This window comes from Musa acuminata, chromosome BXJ1-5 (assembly GCF_036884655.1).
Source record: "Musa acuminata AAA Group cultivar baxijiao chromosome BXJ1-5, Cavendish_Baxijiao_AAA, whole genome shotgun sequence".
Taxonomy (NCBI): Eukaryota; Viridiplantae; Streptophyta; class Magnoliopsida; order Zingiberales; family Musaceae; genus Musa; species Musa acuminata.
The window spans coordinates 11,990,191-12,009,420 of NC_088331.1; the positions used below are offsets into that span (position 1 = coordinate 11,990,191).

Sequence of the window (19,230 nt, forward strand, 5' to 3'; positions counted from 1 at the left end):
TAAACTTAAATTATATGTATCATTATATTAATAATTTATTATGAGTCAGTATTCCAGATAAGTAATTCTAATATTTGTTAACTCAAACTTAATAGGAGAAGCTTATATGTTATATTTTTGAAACTATAAAGATTATTTTAGACATAAAAAAATCATAAAGGTTTAAGTTGTCCATGACCATAAAAGTTAAAATGGACCTTAACCCTTATTAAAACAGTAGACTCATCAATTTTTATACATCAATTGGAATATTTGGTCACATAAATTCATGCAATAAAATTTTCATTTAAATACTTGATATTTTTATAAAAAATAATATAACCCAAAATTAAATCCTAACATAAAATTCACCTCAATGATGATGTCATGTCATGCTGTGTCTTTCGACATCATCACTCCTCCGTTAGCGCTCACCATATGAAATATTAGATAATTTTGATATTGCCTGCCCATTGCCTTATTGAGCATGAATCACTAAAATGTATAACCCAAATTAACGATAGATACATCCCTTAATTATTTATTAAAACATGCACTCTAATCCTTTATGGATTGGATCGAAAAAAATAATATCATAATCATCTTATATGGGATTAAATAATACATCATTTTGAAAATTTGATGGATGTAACATTGATAATTTCGATTTAAAAATTTGGGTCAATAATTGAGACTCGTCAATATATATATATATATATATATATATATATATATATATATATATATATATATATATATATATATATATATATATATATATATATATATATATATATATAAAAGTTATCCAGTAATATCGTGATATTGTATTTGAAATGCATGTCACTTTCGGAACGCATGCTGTTTCCTGTACTTATATGGCCTAGTGTAGGCAACCAACCGGGAAATACGTGGACATGAGGATGCGCGCCCTCTCATCTTGATGTAGACCTCATTGATTGATGCCAAGATTAATGCGAGTGACAAGTACTTAAAAGGGCACCCCACACTAAAAAATAAAAATAAAATAATGATTGCAAAGGACTTGTAAACTACACCTCATTCAACTCCGGAGATAAATGATTCCGTACACCAATAATTCAAACCAAGAAATTTGTGCGAGTGGCTTATTCATATGATATGTCACATTCTGACGAAAAATTGTGGGAGTGGATACACCACATGCTTCCATCAATTAAAATGGAAAGTAGATATACAGTGAGTGGACGTATATTATTTGATGCCTTAAATTTATGTCTTGCAAATTGCATTTTATTTAGCTTTACTTAAACAGGATAACAGTACAAGCAGGCACACTTGATTAACAAGCTAAAATCAAAGATGCAAGCACTTACTGAGTTCCATAGAACAAACATTACTGTTGTTGATCATCACCAGCTCTCCTCTTGATCTTCACCCTCAGGCCATTTTTCAGGTGAAGGATGATTGAAAGCTTTGGCTCGACCACATGACCTGGAAGCACTTGAACTTGGAAGTTGTAGACCATGGCAGCCACCACTGCCTTCATCTGAGTGAAGGCCACTTCCTTCCCCAGGCAGGTCCTGGGGCCCGAATTGAACGGCATGAACTTGTAAGATGGCTCGTGCCGCACCCGCCCCTTCTCCGAGATCCATCTCTCGGGCCGGAACTCCAAGCAGTCCTTTCCCCATATCCCTTCCATCCTTCCCATCGAGTACAGGGAGACCAAGATCTTTGTGCCTGCTTCAACTCTGTGTCCACTCGGGAGGATTTCATGTCGCAGAGCTGCCTTGTGCTCGAAGGGAACGGGAGGGAACAGCCTGAGCGACTCGCAGAGGGCTGCATGCAGATAGACCAACTTGCTCAGCTCCTCGGTGTCGAATATGGTCATATCATTGGAACTCGATCTCTGTTTTCGCAAGGGTGTCGAACTCAATTCCTCGAGGATCTTGGACTCCACCACGGGATTTTTGCAGAGCAGCCAGAAGAACCATGTGAGCGCTGCACCAGTTGTGTCCCTCCCGGCAAGCATGAAGTTCATGGCGGTGTCACGGACGAACTTGTCGAACTCGGTCGATCCTTGTCGATGGCTGTCTTGCTGCTCTTCATCGTCATCGTCGTTGATGTAAGACGATAGTAGATCGGCTTTTGCTTCGCCTCCAACGTCTTTTTTATTCCTGAGGCTTCTTAGTTTCTTCTTCTCCGCGATGCTTTCCGCTATATAACGGTCTATTACCTTCCATGACATCGCCAACTTCTTCTCGTCCCCGATCCTCAGCCATCTCGCCAACTTCCACCAGGCCGGCGGTACCGTATGCCGGAGCAACAAGGCGCCCATGGCGTCGTCCATGGCTCTGGCGAACGGGACTGTTGGCAACCCGATGGAGAGGCAACATGGATCGACGCCGAAAACCAAGTAGGAAGTGGCGTCGAAGGTCAACCTCATGAACACATCTTGCAAGTCCACCACCGCCCCTCGTCGCACGACATCGTCCACGAGTGGGATCAGTCCTTTCTCCACCTTGTTTCGAATAGAACTGGCAACGAAGGACCGGAACCTGCGGCCGTTCATGAGGCCGTGGGCCTTCATTCTCTGCTTCTTCCACGACTCGCCGTCGGAGTTGAAGATGCCATCGCCGAGGATATCGAAGATCTCCGAAAACTCCCCTCCCTTTGGGTAATTCGAGAAGTTCGCACTGAAGACGTGTTGCAGATTGGCGGGGTCGCAAGTGAACAGGTAGTCCATGCCCAAGAACCACGGGCCGCGGAAGAAAAAGTTGCACCCGACCACCCTAAGGAGGTCGGTGCACCAATCATGGAGGTGGTCGAGGTTCAGCAGAAGCCCCGGGAGCATCCCGGCGAGCGGCCAGTCCACCGGGAAGCTCGACCTCCTAAAGACCCGGCCGAAGTAGCAGAAGAAGACGAAGCAGAAGATAGAGAGGAGGACCTCAGGGTACGATCGCAAGAAGACCTTGGCAGCCGCGAAGCAACTACCGGCCATGGCTGCTGTCGGAGAAGACATGCTATCTGTTTACAGAAGGATTGCAGCGAGAGAAACTTGGACCGAAGCGAGAGAGGAAATGCCGTATCTCGACAGGTTTGTATGGCTATCGGTGCTGCTGCCACATCAACCGTCCTAAATAGTAGAAATCTGCGAAGTCGATGAGTGCGAAGGGATAGCCACGGAAAACGACATACCGACAGACACGTCAAGTCTACCAGCGTCGCGGTCTTTCCGACGCTGACTGCAGCCACTCCACCGCTACGTGTTCCGATTCAACTTACGACCCGATCCACGCCAAGAGGAGGCACAGGGTCAGCCACGTCGTGCGTTAGCAAGAGACGCGTATAATTCTATTATGACATGAGCTCACAGGAAATACCATGCCCACCATGCATTCATTGTCATGTGCAGGTCGACAAAGGATCGCAATGCATCTGTCAATTAGACAACTGTCTTGTTCAAGATGAGGCATGTAGATTTTGGTTGCATCTTCTTGCGCTGAGAAGGTTCTTTGCATCGAACCAGAAATAGTGAAACGAAGACACGCAGGAGTCGTGCCATAGAGTTTAATTCAAGTGTGATTGCTACGCACACCCAAGTGATATTGTGGTCGTTGCGTGATTTCCAATGCTATAATTAAATCTTAATGTCCGCCCAACCAGTAGGTGATAATTAAATCTTTACTCCAAATCGACGGTAGCTAATGCAGAATGTTGACTGAGTGCAGCATAGTAGCCTCATCTGTAAGATTACTGATGACGATGGGAGGAGAGGACCACTCAATTATTCTTGATACGTGATTAAATTATAAACATGACAATTAGGTAAGAGACATTAATGCGTGTTTTTGGCTCTTCTGCAAACTCCAAGGGTCGTGAGTCCTGCAAAGCTTGTTGACTCTCACCCTGTGCTTCAATTATCTTATGGGGGCTTATTCCACCGACGGACTTCCATCTGAATCATCTTTATATCATCGGAATCACAACGCATGATTCTATCATAAGCTTAGTTGTCTGCCTTTTGTCATCTTCTCACCTTCATAAATGCGTCTTGTTTGCTTTCCGTGTTTGATGACCTTGAGAAGTTTTGAAATGTCGAATTTACCTCCCAAAAGTCGCATATATGCATCTCTACCTTGTGAATTTTTTGGTACCCTTTAAATTATACATATCTATTCATCATAATGTGACATCCACGTACTACTGTCATAATTACCGTAAAATTTACTTGTTATATGTATGATAAAAGAACACATCATTTTTAGGAGGTACCCTTTAAATACGTATGATATCCACATGATAATTATCATAAATCATACTTGTTATACGTAGGAAAAAAAGGACACCCTTTTTTCAGAAGCATAAATGCCAAAATCAAATAAGAATGTTCAAAACGAACTTTGAGCAAGACAGACTTGAAACACACATTGATTAAGCTTTAATTTTTTATCGAATGACATCCATCGTAATCATTTTTACCTATGAACACTTTTTTTCTTATTTGGACAGAAATACATTCACTCATTATACTAAATACATTAGGACCAATGCAGAATTCATTTTGTTTTTTCTTGTTAAACCCATCAGAATCAAAATTTCTACGTCTCTAACCTATCTTTCGTCCTCCTCTTCATTTGCCTTCTTCTCCTCCTCCTCCTTCACCTCCACCTCTTTCTCCTCCGCCATTTCTTCCTCTCATCCACCTCCACCACCACTTTCTCCTCCTCCGACTTAGCCTTTTGACTCTCCTTCTCATACCTGTTGGCTTCATAAAGAACTTTAGGAACAAAAGAGAGATGAAAGTAGAAGGAACGAATAGTATTTTAAATTTATATTACCTTAGATGAGTCCAAGAGCATATATTTATAGTAGCCAAAAAGATAAAATATAAATTTTTTAAGTAAAAAAAAATCACCAACATAGCCTAATAACCCAACTCATGTGCTCGGAGCCTAACAAACCTCCTCATCCTCATCCATGCACTAACATAACTCATCTATTTATTTTAATTTAAATCCTTATCTTTTGTTGCATGTAATTCTAATTTTTGAATTAATTTTATCACACCCCTTTAATTAAAAATAGTTATAATTTGATGTTGTCTTTGAAAAAAAAAAAAGAATTTCTTACGCCAAGGCTTTCGTAAAGATGTTGATAAGCCAATCTTCAATACTACAATAGTCCATTTGAATTTCTCCTTTGTCCATTAATTCATAAATGAATTGATGTCAAATTTCGATGTGTTGAGTGCACCTATGGGAAACAAGATTCTTTATCATTGTAACAGTAGACTTATTCTCATAGTAGATTTGAGTTGATCCATCTTACTTTTCTTATATATCTACTAGAATAATTCGAAGTCGCAACATACTTTGCCTCATAAATTAAGAGAGAAATAATTTTGCTTTTTAGTTGTCCATAAAATTACCACTGAGCCAAGACAAAGCACAAATCCTGAAGTGTTTATTTTTTTATCATTTTGCATAACTAACCCAATCATTATTAGTATGGGAATATAACTTAAAATCTTTTACCTACTCGAATGTCATAATTAAGAGTTCTATTGATGTATTTGAGAACTATTTTAGCTGCTTCGTAGTGATACTTGCTAGAGTTGTATATGAACTTGGATAACAAGATAAATTATCTCTCTAATTAAATGTTTGTACTACTAATATATTTTTTCAACTTCATTATTTAATATAAATTTATCATTTGTATTCATTAGAGCCGTTACTAGCTTACAAGTTGTCATATAAAACCTTTTTAACAAACTTTAGCATTTTTTTTTGTCACAAAAAGAAAATCTATTTGCATCTTCAAAAATTTTCATTCCTAAGAAGTAATATAAAAGCCCCAATCAAGCATTTTAAATTCTCACATCATATTTTTCTCAAATTCAATAAGTATATTCATTTTGTTTTTAGTATAAATCATGTTAGGATCAAGAGCACTAAGAGGGGGGGGGGTGAATTAGTGCAGCGGAAATCTTTCACGATAAAAAATAATGTTCGAACGATAAAAATAATTTAGGTATGAAAGCCGATTCTAATATTACTTTAACTTAAGATCAAGCGAGATGACGTTAAAGTAAATCTATGAAGGCAGTTTGCAGTTATGATGAAAATCAGAATATAAGCGCAAACTGAAATACGACGTTCGTACGATAAAAGCGATTTCGTCTAAACGTCGATTCGGAAAGCACTGAACTTTGAAACACGTTCGTAAAAGCACAGAATGCAGTAAGCTATTGAGGAGGTTTGCAGTAAAGATAAGATGCTCAAAGTACATGCAAACCGAGATTTAGAGTGGTTCGGTCAATCTTGACCTACTCCACTTTTGGCTTCCTCCACCGACGAGGTCACCAACGTCAACTAGAGGCCTTCCTTCAATAGGCGAAGGCCAACCACCCTTTTACAGTTTCACTCCTTTTGACGGGCTTAGGAGACAACCCTTACAGAATTTCCTTTTCTCTCTTAACATATTAGAACTTGGAAGAAAAGAGGAAGAACTTTCAACTCATACAACACTTTTGAGCTCTAAAAATCACAAAGTAAAATCAGAATTTTGGTGGTTTCTGGGTGCCCTTTCAGTGCTGAAAGGGTGGGGTATTTATAGGCCCCAACCCAGTTTGAATTTGGAGCTCAAAACTGTCAATTCCCGAAATTTCGGGATCTGGCGGTTGCACCGCCTAGCAAAACTCGAAGACTGAGCCTCTGGGCGGTGCCACCTCCTGTCAGGGGCGGTTGCACCTCCTGCCAGAGCTCAAAGACCGAGCTCAAGCGGTGCCACCGCCTGACTGAGGTGGTTGCACCGCTCAGCCAGAGCTCGGAGACCGAGCCCAGGCGATGCCACCTCTGTCAGGGGCGGTTGCACCTCCTGCCAGAACTCGAAGACTGAGCTAAGGCGGTTGAACCGCCTGGCAGAAATCAGGGTCCGAATGGATTGATCCATTCGGCCCAATTTGGGTTTCTCAAGGGCCCAATTGCCCCAAGATTAAGTTAATGGGATCACCTTCCATTTCCAACTTAATCATTGTGCTAACTATGATATTTCCTAAGATATTTACTGCAACTTACTCCGGTGCGTCAATCGCTTCTTCCGACGAGCTTCCGGCGAACTTTCGTCGATCATCTGATGAACCCTCGGTGATGCTACTGCGGACTTCCGGCAAACTCTTGGACTTGCGACGATCCACTTGGCGAGTTCCGACGAGTTTCTTTGGCAAGCTCATGGGTGAATTAGTGCAGCGGAAATCTTTCACGATAAAAAATAATGTTCGAACGATAAAAACAATTTCGGTATGAAAGCCGATTCTAATATTACTTTAACTTAAGATCAAGCGAGATGACGTTAAAGTAAATCTATGAAGGCAGTTTGCAGTTATGATGAAAATCAGAATATAAGCGCAAACTGAAATACGACGTTCGTACGATAAAAGCGATTTCGTCTAAACGTCGATTCGGAAAGCATTGAACTTTGAAACACGTTCGTAAAAGCACAGAATGCAGTAAGCTATTGAGGAGGTTTGCAGTAAAGATAAGATGCTCAAAGTACACGCAAACCGAGATTTAGAGTGGTTCGGTCAATCTTGACCTACTCCACTTTTGGCTTCCTCCACCGACGAGGTCACCAACGTCAACTAGAGGCCTTCCTTCAATAGGCGAAAGCCAACCACCCTTTTACAGTTTCACTCCTTTTGACGGGCTTAGGAGACAACCCTTACAGAATTTCCTTTCCTCTCTTAACAGATTAGAACTTGGAAGAAAAGAGGAAGAACTTTCAACTCATACAACACTTTTGAGCTCTAAAAATCACAAAGTAAAATCAGAATTTTGGTGGTTTCTGGGTGCCCTTTCAGTGCTGAAAGGGTGGGGTATTTATAGGCCCCAACCCAGTTTGAATTTGGAGCTCAAAACTGTCAATTCCCGAAATTCCGGGATCTAGCGGTTGCACCGCCTAGCAAAACTCGAAGACTGAGCCTTTGGGCGGTGCCACCTCCTGTCAGGGGCGGTTGCACCTCCTGCCAGAGCTCAAAGACCGAGCTCAAGTGGTGCCACCGCCTGACTGAGGTGGTTACACCGCTCAGCCAAAGCTCGGAGACCGAGCCCAGGCGGTGCCACCTCTGTCAGGGGCGGTTGCACCTCCTGCCAGAACTCGAAGACTGAGCTAAGGCGGTTGAACCGCCTAGCAGAAATCAGGGTCCGAATGGATTGATCCATTCGGCCCAATTTGGGTTTTTCAGGGGCCCAATTGCCCCAAGATTAAGTTAATGGGATCACCTCCCATTTCCAACTTAATCATTGTGCTAACTACAATATTTCCTAAGATATTTACTGCAACTTGCTCCGGTGCGTCAATCGCTTCTTCCGACGAGCTTCCGGTGAACTTTCGTCGATCATCTGATGAACCCTCGGTGATGCTCCTGCGGACTTCCGGCAAACTCTTGGACTTGCGACGATCCACTTGGCAAGTTCCGACAAGCTTCTTTGGCAAGCTCATGGGTGAATTAGTGCAGCGGAAATCTTTCATGATAAAAAATAATGTTCGAACGATAAAAACAATTTCGGTATGAAAGCCGATTCTAATATTACTTTAACTTAAGATCAAGCGAGATGACGTTAAAGTAAATCTATGAAGGCAGTTTGCAGTTATGATGAAAATCAGAATATAAGCGCAAACTGAAATACGACGTTCGTACGATAAAAGCGATTTCGTCTAAACGTCGATTCGGAAAGCACTGAACTTTGAAACACGTTCGTAAAAGCACAGAATGCAGTAAGCTATTGAGGAGGTTTGCAGTAAAGATAAGATGCTCAAAGTACATGCAAACCGAGATTTAGAGTGGTTCGGTCAATCTTGACCTACTCCACTTTTGGCTTCCTCCACCGACGAGGTCACCAACGTCAACTAGAGGCCTTCCTTCAATAGGCGAAGGCCAACCACCCTTTTACAGTTTCACTCCTTTTGACGGGCTTAGGAGACAACCCTTACAGAATTTCCTTTTCTCTCTTAACATATTAGAACTTGGAAGAAAAGAGGAAGAACTTTCAACTCATACAACACTTTTGAGCTCTAAAAATCACAAAGTAAAATCAGAATTTTGGTGGTTTCTGGGTGCCCTTTCAGTGCTGAAAGGGTGGGGTATTTATAGGCCCCAACCCAGTTTGAATTTGGAGCTCAAAACTGTCAATTCCCGAAATTTCGGGATCTGGCGGTTGCACCGCCTAGCAAAACTCGAAGACTGAGCCTCTGGGCGGTGCCACCTCCTGTCAGGGGCGGTTGCACCTCCTGCCAGAGCTCAAAGACCGAGCTCAAGCGGTGCCACCGCCTGACTGAGGTGGTTGCACCGCTCAGCCAGAGCTCGGAGACCGAGCCCAGGCGATGCCACCTCTGTCAGGGGCGGTTGCACCTCCTGCCAGAACTCGAAGACTGAGCTAAGGCGGTTGAACCGCCTGGCAGAAATCAGGGTCCGAATGGATTGATCCATTCGGCCCAATTTGGGTTTTTCAAGGGCCCAATTGCCCCAAGATTAAGTTAATGGGATCACCTTCCATTTCCAACTTAATCATTGTGCTAACTATGATATTTCCTAAGATATTTACTGCAACTTCCTCCGGTGCGTCAATCGCTTCTTCCGACGAGCTTCCGGCGAACTTTCGTCGATCATCTGATGAACCCTCGGTGATGCTATTGCGGACTTCCGGCAAACTCTTGGACTTGCGACGATCCACTTGGCGAGTTCCGACGAGCTTCTTTGGCAAGCTCATGGGTGAATTAGTGCAGCGGAAATCTTTCACGATAAAAAATAATGTTCGAACGATAAAAACAATTTCGGTATGAAATCCGATTCTAATATTACTTTAACTTAAGATCAAGCGAGATGACGTTAAAGTAAATCTATGAAGGCAGTTTGCAGTTATGATGAAAATCAGAATATAAGCGCAAACTGAAATACGACGTTCGTACGATAAAAGCGATTTCGTCTAAACGTCGATTCGGAAAGCACTGAACTTTGAAACACGTTCGTAAAAGCACAGAATGCAGTAAGCTATTGAGGAGGTTTGCAGTAAAGATAAGATGCTCAAAGTACACGCAAACCGAGATTTAGAGTGGTTCGGTCAATCTTGACCTACTCCACTTTTGGCTTCCTCCACCGACGAGGTCACCAACGTCAACTAGAGGCCTTCCTTCAATAGGCGAAGGCCAACTACCCTTTTACAGTTTCACTCCTTTTGACGGGCTTAGGAGACAACCCTTAAAGAATTTCCTTTCCTCTCTTAACAGATTAGAACTTGGAAGAAAAGAGGAAGAACTTTCAACTCATACAACACTTTTGAGCTCTAAAAATCACAAAGTAAAATCAAAATTTTGGTGGTTTCTGGGTGCCCTTTCAGTGCTGAAAGGGTGGGGTATTTATAGGCCCCAACCCAGTTTGAATTTGGAGCTCAAAATTGTCAATTCCCGAAATTCCGGGATCTGGCGGTTGCACCGCCTAGCAAAACTCGAAGACTGAGCCTCTGGGCGGTGCCACCTCCTGTCAGGGGCGGTTGCACCTCCTGCTAGAGCTCAAAGACCGAGCTCAAGCGGTGCCACCGCCTGACTGAGGTGGTTGCACCGCTCAGCCAAAGCTCGGAGACCAAGCCCAGGCGGTGCCACCTCTGTCAGGGGCGGTTGCACCTCCTGCCAGAACTCGAAGACTGAGCTAAGGCGGTTGAACCGCCTGGCAAAAATCAGGGTCCGAATGGATTGATCCATTCGGCCCAATTTGGGTTTTTCAGGGGCCCAATTGCCCCAAGATTAAGTTAATGGGATCACCTCCCATTTTCAACTTAATCATTGTGCTAACTACGATATTTCCTAAGATATTTACTGCAACTTGCTCCGGTGCGTCAATCGCTTCTTCCGACGAGCTTCCGGCGAACTTTCGTCGATCATCTGATGAACCCTCGGTGATGCTCCTGCGGACTTCCGGCAAACTCTTGGACTTGCGACGATCCACTTGGCGAGTTCCGACGAGCTTCTTTGGCAAGCTCATGGACTTCTCGGATTTATTCCCGCAGAACCTCCGACAACTATCTGAACTTCCGTCGAACTCTCGAACACCCAACGTGATCATTGTCTTGACTCCGGCGCAACTCCTGCTGCATATCTTACTTTCATCGTAGTTAATCCTGCACACTTAAAACAAAACTTCGATTGAGATAATTAATCCTAAGCAATTAACCAAGTTGTCCAACATGTCATTGGTCCTTCGACGCTTCGTCCGATTCTTCGGCGTATCATCCTCTCCTGCAGCCTATTGCCCAATCGGCCAGTTGACTCCGCAACTCCGATATCCTTGGCACAATACCCACTCTTCTTGGCCCGATGCCCGAGTCCACGGCCCGAAGCCTTCTGTCGATACGTCGACCGATCCACCGGCCCGACGTCCAATCTTCTGACATGTTCCTCCGGCACAACATGATTTTCCTGCTTTAATTGTCTCATCCTAATCGAAGCATCCTGCGTCACTCAAAACGCAGATTAAATCATAAACATATATCAAGTAGTTTCCGTATCAAAATACGAGATTCAACAAATCATATCATCCATATATAAACATACAATAATAATTTTCATACCTTAAACTTTTATATGTAAGGTTGGCTTACTTGAACTTTTTTAAAAATTATATTGAATTAATATTTTCTCCATTTTGTACACTTTATTTTTTTATCAGATAATTTTAAATCCTTTACGCTTTGTGATATAAATCTCCACTTACAACTTTGAACGCTAATTTAACATCAAATTGATAAACTTATCATTTTTTTAAAGCTGCCAATGCTAACACAGTTCAAATTATATCAATTCTAACAACAAAATAATTTTTTTTTGAAAAGTTATATGCTCAAATGGTATACTCAAATACTAATGATCATATCACACGGTCTATGATTATCCATCCACATCATGCGTATATATCTTTATATAAGACTATTAGATAAATAATAATAGTTAATTAAACTTTTTAATTAACTAATATTTTTTTGAAATTTGAGACTGGTAGGAAATTTTTTGAATTATGAAGGGTATTTAGGTAATTTGGATAGAAAGGATACACCTTAGAATTTTTAAAATTCTGAGGGACAAAACTATCATTTTCTCCTAAAAAGCCCTAATCCCCCAGTCTCCTTTGTTATGGCCATCGCCACCCTACTAACGATGGCCTCTATGGGCGAGTGTGCCCTTGCTCGCGAGCAATGGTCGCCTCTATTGAATTTCAATTTTTGATGATGAAATCAATTGATAAAGTTTTGATCTAATATGCATTTGAGTAACGCAGGACTAACTTCGAGCATGGAAAGACAAATCAATTAAAGCAAGAGAATCAGACATGGGGCGAAAGTGAACATGTTAGAATATTGGATGTCGGGCCGGAGGATTGGTCGATGTGCTAGCATAAGGACTTCGTGCCATGAGTTTGAGCATCGGGCCGGAAGAATCAAATATTACGCCAAGATCGGATATTGTAGGAGTCAACATGTCGAAGGAACGAGCAATACATTGAAGGAGAGAACATGTAGCGAAGGTTCGGACGAAGCACCGGATGAACTAATGGCATGTAGGACAACTTTACACCCCTCTTCTCCTTTTCACAGGTTTAGGAGATAACCTTTTACAAGCACTCACTCCTCCCTAAATAGAATTCTAAACTTAGAGCTAGAGGAGGGGATTTCTCAAGTGATTGCTGTAGAGTTTTCCAACTATTAAGTTCTTTGTGATTGTGTGTGTTAACCAGGGATGAGAGGGGTATTTATAGTCCTCAAGTGGATTCAAACTTGGAGCCTAAAAGTGTTTCATCCCTAGTTTTCGGGGTACTGGCAGTACCACTACTTATGTTGGGCGGTACCATCGCTTGCAACACTGACACTAGGTGGTACCACCGCCTAATCTAGTGGTACCACCACTTGGAAGATTGTGTCTGGGCGGTACCACCACCCAGACTAGCAGTATCACTACCTAACAATCTCGGAGACTAAGTCTGGGCGGTACCACCGCTTGACACAATCTCAGAGACTAAGTTTGGGCAGTACCACCGCTTGACACAATCTCGGAGACTGTGCCATCGATGGTTCAATCTGTTGGGTCATTATTTGGGCCTTTCTCTTGGCCCAATACAGCCAAAACTTGGGCCCAATTGGCCCCTAATTGAGTTGGCTTAATTCCAACCCAATTATGCTTAAAACCTACTTTGATCTAGACAATTATTACAAAGCTTATCAAATGTTGTCTGGCATGTCATTGGTTCATCGGCGCTTCATCTGAATCTTCGACGCATCATTCTCTCTTGCGGCCTATTGCCCAATCGGCCAGTTGACCTCCGCAACTCTGATTTCCTTAGTGTAATTTTCACTATTCTTGACCCGATGCCCAAACCCATGGTCCAAAGCCTTCTACCGATACGTCGACCGATCCTTCGGCTCGACGTCCAATCTTCTGACATGTTCCACTCCGGCCTAACATGATTTTTCTTGCTTTTAATTGTCTCTCTCTGATCGAAGTTTCTTGCGTCACTCAAAGTGCAGATTAGATAAATAATATTAATTGATTTTATCATCAAAATTTAAGATTCAATAATCTCTTTCTTTTTTATAATGACAACCAATTGATGACGGAGTTAACCTTAACTCCCCCTATTAATATGTCATATTGATATAACCTTGAATTCAAATTGAATTAAAGTCAAAACAAATTTAATCATGAATATTTGTAACACATTATATGCATATCATTGCATTGCATGCATCATTATCATAAGTTTTGCATGTATCATCATAAATATTTTAAATTATCATGGTATCAAAATATCAAAGTATATTATATCCTACCATGTATGATTCTCATATTATCATATTTTCTCCCCTTTTGTCATCAACAAAAAAGAGAAGTGCAACTATCAAGTTTTAAAAATATGTAAGTTTTATAAGCTAGCAACATTTTGAGTTTTGCAAGTTTACAAATTTTGTTTCTTGAGATAGGTAAGATAGCACTTTTGCTTCTCTTGAGATTGCAAGCTAGCAATTCTTGGTGATGTTCAAGTTAGCAAGTTCTTTATTCTCTTTTAAGAAGTGCAAGCTAGCAATTTTTCTTCCTAGCAAGTATTTCTCCTTGCAATTTGTAAACTAGAACTTGAATTCAAATTGAATTCAAGTCAAAACAAATTTAATCATGAATATTTGCAACACATTATATATATCATTGCATTGCATGCATCGTTATCATAAGTTTTGCATGCATCATCATAAATATTTCAAATCATCATGGTATCAAAATATCAAAGTATATTATATCCTACCATGTATAATTCTCATATCATCATATTTTCTCCCCATTTGTCATCAACAAAAAGGAGAAGTGCAACTATCAAGTTTTAAAGATATGCAAGTTTTACAATATAAGCTAGCAACATTTTGAGTTGTGCAAGTTTGCAAATTTTACTTCTTGAGATAGGCAAGATAGCACTTTTGCTTCTCTTGAGATTGTAAGCTAGCAATTCTTGGTGATGTTTAAGATAGCAAGTTATTTCTTCTCTTTTGAGAAGTGCAAGCTAGCAATTTTGTTTTGCTTCCTAGTAAGTTTTTCTCCTTGCAATTTGTAAGCTAACAAATTTAGTAAGTGTTATATCATATTTATAACATGCAAGCTAGCAAATTTTACATCATTTTAGAATATGCAAGCTAGCAATTTTGCTTTTCTTTGCGATGTGCAAGTTAGCAACTTTTCTCCCCCTTTGTAATTGTCAAAAAGAAGGGAAGAATATAATTTTCTAATTCTTTTTTCTTTACATCAATTTTCAAATCATGACAAAGGTAAAGTATCAATCTTATTTCAATATGTTTGTGTATTATTATAGTTTTAAATTAAAAAATATGCATAATTTCAAAACCTTACATTTCATCTTTACTTCATGCATGATACCAAAAAAATAAATCAATCATCACTATGGGCATATCATACATGATAACCATTCATTATATATCATTTTAGGCCTAACATTCATGATGATAAGACATTAAAATTTTTAAGTCTTTATCACTTTAAGCATTAAATCAACATTTTGATCATGATACCAAATATTCATCATTTATTTACTCCCATTTTGTCATCAAGTAAGAGAATCATCCAACAATGCAAGTGTTTAAAAGCATATCAAGTAAGTTATAGATAAGAAAAAAATGAGAAGTTAAGCAAAAACTTTGCATGATAACTACTTTTGGATAAGCTAACATTTTTACTTTAGATACGCAAAAGCTTTTTGGTTCTTCTTTAGATGTGAAAGTTTCTTTTTTCCTTTGCCATAAGGATAAGAAGAAGAGGAAGAAGTGTAAGAGAGAAATTCATTCTCAAAAACAAAATCAAGAACCAAATTCATGAAAGGATTTGAACCAAGTCAATTTAAGTTTATCATTCAAGCTAGAACCTTTTTTTTTTATTTTCTTTTGCAATGTGCAAGCTAACAATTTTATTTTTTTATATAATAATTATTCAATTATATCATGAGATATACAAATCATAAATATTTTAAATCATGATGATATGAAAATATCAAATTACATTACATCCTACTATGCATGATCATAAATTCTCATTTGTATGCATCAACATAATATCATGAGTATTTCATGCTTAATTTCATATCATCACATGAAGAATATGAAGAAAAATTAATTGGGTGATGAGATATACTTGTTGAATATCAAAAAATCAAGAGAAAAATTATGATTCTTTTAGAAAAATTTTCCTCTTTAGTAGATAACAAGAAAAAACATAGCAATGATATCAATCATTATTCATTTGGATCGTAGATAACAAAAAGAAACATCGAGGATAAAAAATCTCGATTAATATAGAATAAATCTCAAGTTATAAACATCGAGAAATCAAGATAAAAAACATGGCTAGATGAAACTCATCCAAATTCAAATCAACAAATCATCAAAATCACTTTCAAGAGAGTCAAAATGACATAAATAGATTTATCAATTCTTTATTAAAAAATTGATAAGATAGAGACATTTTTAAAATGCATTCCTTTTTTAGTTGTTTGAATTCATGTGATTAATTTCATATAACCCTATCCTTGTCCCTTTTTTTTTGTCAAATCAAAATATATATCATCGTTTAAAACAAAAATATAAGATTTATTACAATAAAGATCAATAAGCTACAAATCACAAAAATCATCATGCATAATTTCTAAATCTCATGCATAGTATAAAATCATCAAACATGATACCAAAACTTTTAATATTTTCATTATATAATTACATCATTATGCATCATTAAACCATCAAAATTAATTTTATCAAATATAAAGTATTTTCAATCAAAATCATTTTATTTGTTATAGTTATACATTTTTCTTTTTAGGTGAATCTAACTTTTCAAGTTTAGTCTTTCATACAAAATCCATGCATCATTATTTATAATCGAAAGGCAATATGGAAATCATTAAAATATATATTATTGCTTCTTAAAATATATAGAGAATTAATCTTATTTGGTGTACAAGTATTACATTTAATTTTAATATTTTTATTCCTTTATCATAAAACATGTAATTATCATAAAATTTTTATTTTTTAAATTTTTTTACTAACTAATTTAAAAATAGCTCATGAGAAAACATCAAGTAATTTCATAGTAAGGTAAATACATTTCGGATGAGTTATATACCTCATTATGAAACACCACCTCGTCTTTATTTGTTTGCTCCTTGTCTTTGGATGCGCTCGATTCATCCTTGAGTGCTTCCTTCTTCTTTGACAACTTTTTCCTTTATGTTTATTTTTATTCTTAGTTTCATGTTTTATAAATTTTATAAATTTACTTGTGATGAGTTCTATGTTATCATCACTTGAGCTTTCGCTTGAGTGGTCTTCTTTTATTCTAAGTGCCAAGTCCTTCTTGTTCTTTGGAAGGTTGTTCTTATGTTCATCAAGTTCATCATGTATCTTGCACATCATTTCATATGTCATCAATGAACCAATAAGTTCTTAAAGTAGAAACTTGTTTAAGTCTTTTGCCTCTTATATTATCGTTACTTTCGGATCCCAACTTTTTAGAAGAGATCTTAGTATTTTATTAACAAGTTTAAAATTCGAAAAACTTTTACCAAGTGTTTTTAAACCATTGACGATATCCATAAAATGGGTGTACATATCTCCAATGGTTACGCTTATTTTCATATAAAATAATTTAAAATCATGCATCAAAAGATTAACTTTAGAATCTTTAACCCTACTTGTGCTTTCGTGTGTAATTTCAAGTGTGTGACAAATGTCATGCGTAGTTTCACATTCAAGGAAAAAGATTTTTTCTCAAAATCACTCCATTGATTCAAAGATTTAGAAGGTGTTTGAAAACCAAGTTCAACAATATTCTATAAATAAAAACTCATTGAAAATAAGAAAACTCTCATTTGAGTTTTTTGTAGTTCGTCCCGTTGAACATAGAAGGACGAATGATAGAATGACTCTTGAAAGCCAAAAAGAGTCATTTCTCCTAGGTGTTAAATAAAATGAGAAAGAACATGGCTCTAATACCAACTGTTAAGATCAAGAGCGGCACTAAGATGGGGGGGTGAATTAGTGCAGTGATAAAATTATGTTGAGTCGAAAATCTTCGTACGATAAAATCGTTTCGATAAAGCCCATATAAGAAATATGTTTAGCTTGAAAGCGTATGGAAGTGTAGTGAAAGCAGTAAGCAAGTAAGGTAGTTAGTAGTAAGGGAAATTGCACAGAAAGAAATACAAATTAAGTTTTATAGTGGTTTGGTCGTCGTGACCTACATCCACTCTCGATTTCTCTTCTATCGAGGCCACCAGCATCCACTAACGATCTTCTTTTAATGGGCAAAGATCAACTACCCTTTTACACTCCTCTTCTCCTTTTTACGGGTTTAGGAGACAACATTTTACAAGCATTCACTCCTCTCTAAACAGAATTCTAAATTTAGAGCTAGAGGATGAGATTTCTTAAGTGATTGCTATAGTATTTTCCCACTATTAAGTTCTTTGTACTTGTGTGTGTTAACCAGGGATGAGAGTAGTATTTATAGGCCTCAAGTGGATTCAAACTTGGAGCCTAAAAGTGTCTCATTCTTGGTTTTCGGGGTACTAACAGTACTACCACCTATGTTGGGCGATACCACTGCTTGCAATATTGACACTGAGCGGTACCACCACCTAATCTGACGGTACCATCGCTTGGGAGATTGTGTTTGGGCGGTACCACCGCCTGACAGTCTTGTGTTGAATCTCGGATTTTGATGATGAAACTAATTGATTGTGTTTAGATGTTTAATTGTATTTTGAGTGATGTAGGTCTACTCGATCAGGATTAGACAGTTGACGCAGGAGGAATTGACGTTGCGCCGGAGGAGATCACATTAGGATATTGGACGGTAGAAGGCTTCAGATGTCGGGCATTGGGCCAAGGAGAGAAGAATTGCACCAAGGATATCGGGGTTGCAGAGGTCAATCGCTAATTGGGCAACAAGCCGCAAGAGAGGATGATGCACTGAAGAATCGGACGAAGAGCCAACCAATGACGTGCCGAGCAACAGAATGTCAATTCGCATCGTAATAATTGTCTAGATCGGAGTAGAGTTTTGGCTTGTATGTGTAAGATTAACTACGATAACTACAAAGACATAAAGCAAAACAAAGTGTCAGAGTCAAGCGCAAAGGATTCGTTGCAAGTTCAAGAGTTCGACGGAAGTCCGAAGGTTCGTCGAGAATGTGATAAGACCCTAAAGATCTTATCGTAGACTCTGATACCAAATGATAAGACCCTAAAGTCTTATCGTAGGCTCTGATACCAAATGATAAGACCCTAAAGGTCTTATCGTTGCTCTAATACCAAATGATAAGACCCTAAAGATCTTATCGTAGGCTCTGATACCAAATGATAAGATCCTAAAGTCTTATCGTGGAAGAAAAGGGAGAAATGGGGATGATAATGATCGCTTCGAGGGGATCAGCCTCCTTGATCGCTTCGAGGGGATCGGCCCTCCTTGATCGCTTCAAGGGGATCGGCCCTCCTTGATCTCTTCGAGGCGATCAAGGAGGGCCGATCCCCTCAAAGCGATCAAGGAGGCCGATCCCCTCGAAGCGATCATTATCATCCCCATTTCTCCCCTTTCTTCCACGATAAGACTTTAGGGTCTTATCATTTGGTATCAGAGCCTACGATAAGATCTTTAGGGTCTTATCATTTG

The 19,230-nt window shown here is 39.1% G+C and overlaps 1 protein-coding gene across 1 annotated transcript; it reads right to left on the bottom strand.

Annotated features, from left to right (window-relative positions):
- Positions 1-1,193: 1,193 nt before the first annotated feature.
- LOC135673815 (noroxomaritidine synthase 2-like) lies at positions 1,194-3,068 on the bottom strand. Its single transcript, XM_065183146.1, has one exon. The coding sequence runs from the start codon at positions 2,978-2,980 to the stop codon at positions 1,355-1,357; it is 1,626 nt and encodes a 541-aa protein (XP_065039218.1). The 5' UTR covers positions 2,981-3,068; the 3' UTR covers positions 1,194-1,354.
- Positions 3,069-19,230: the final 16,162 nt, after the last annotated feature.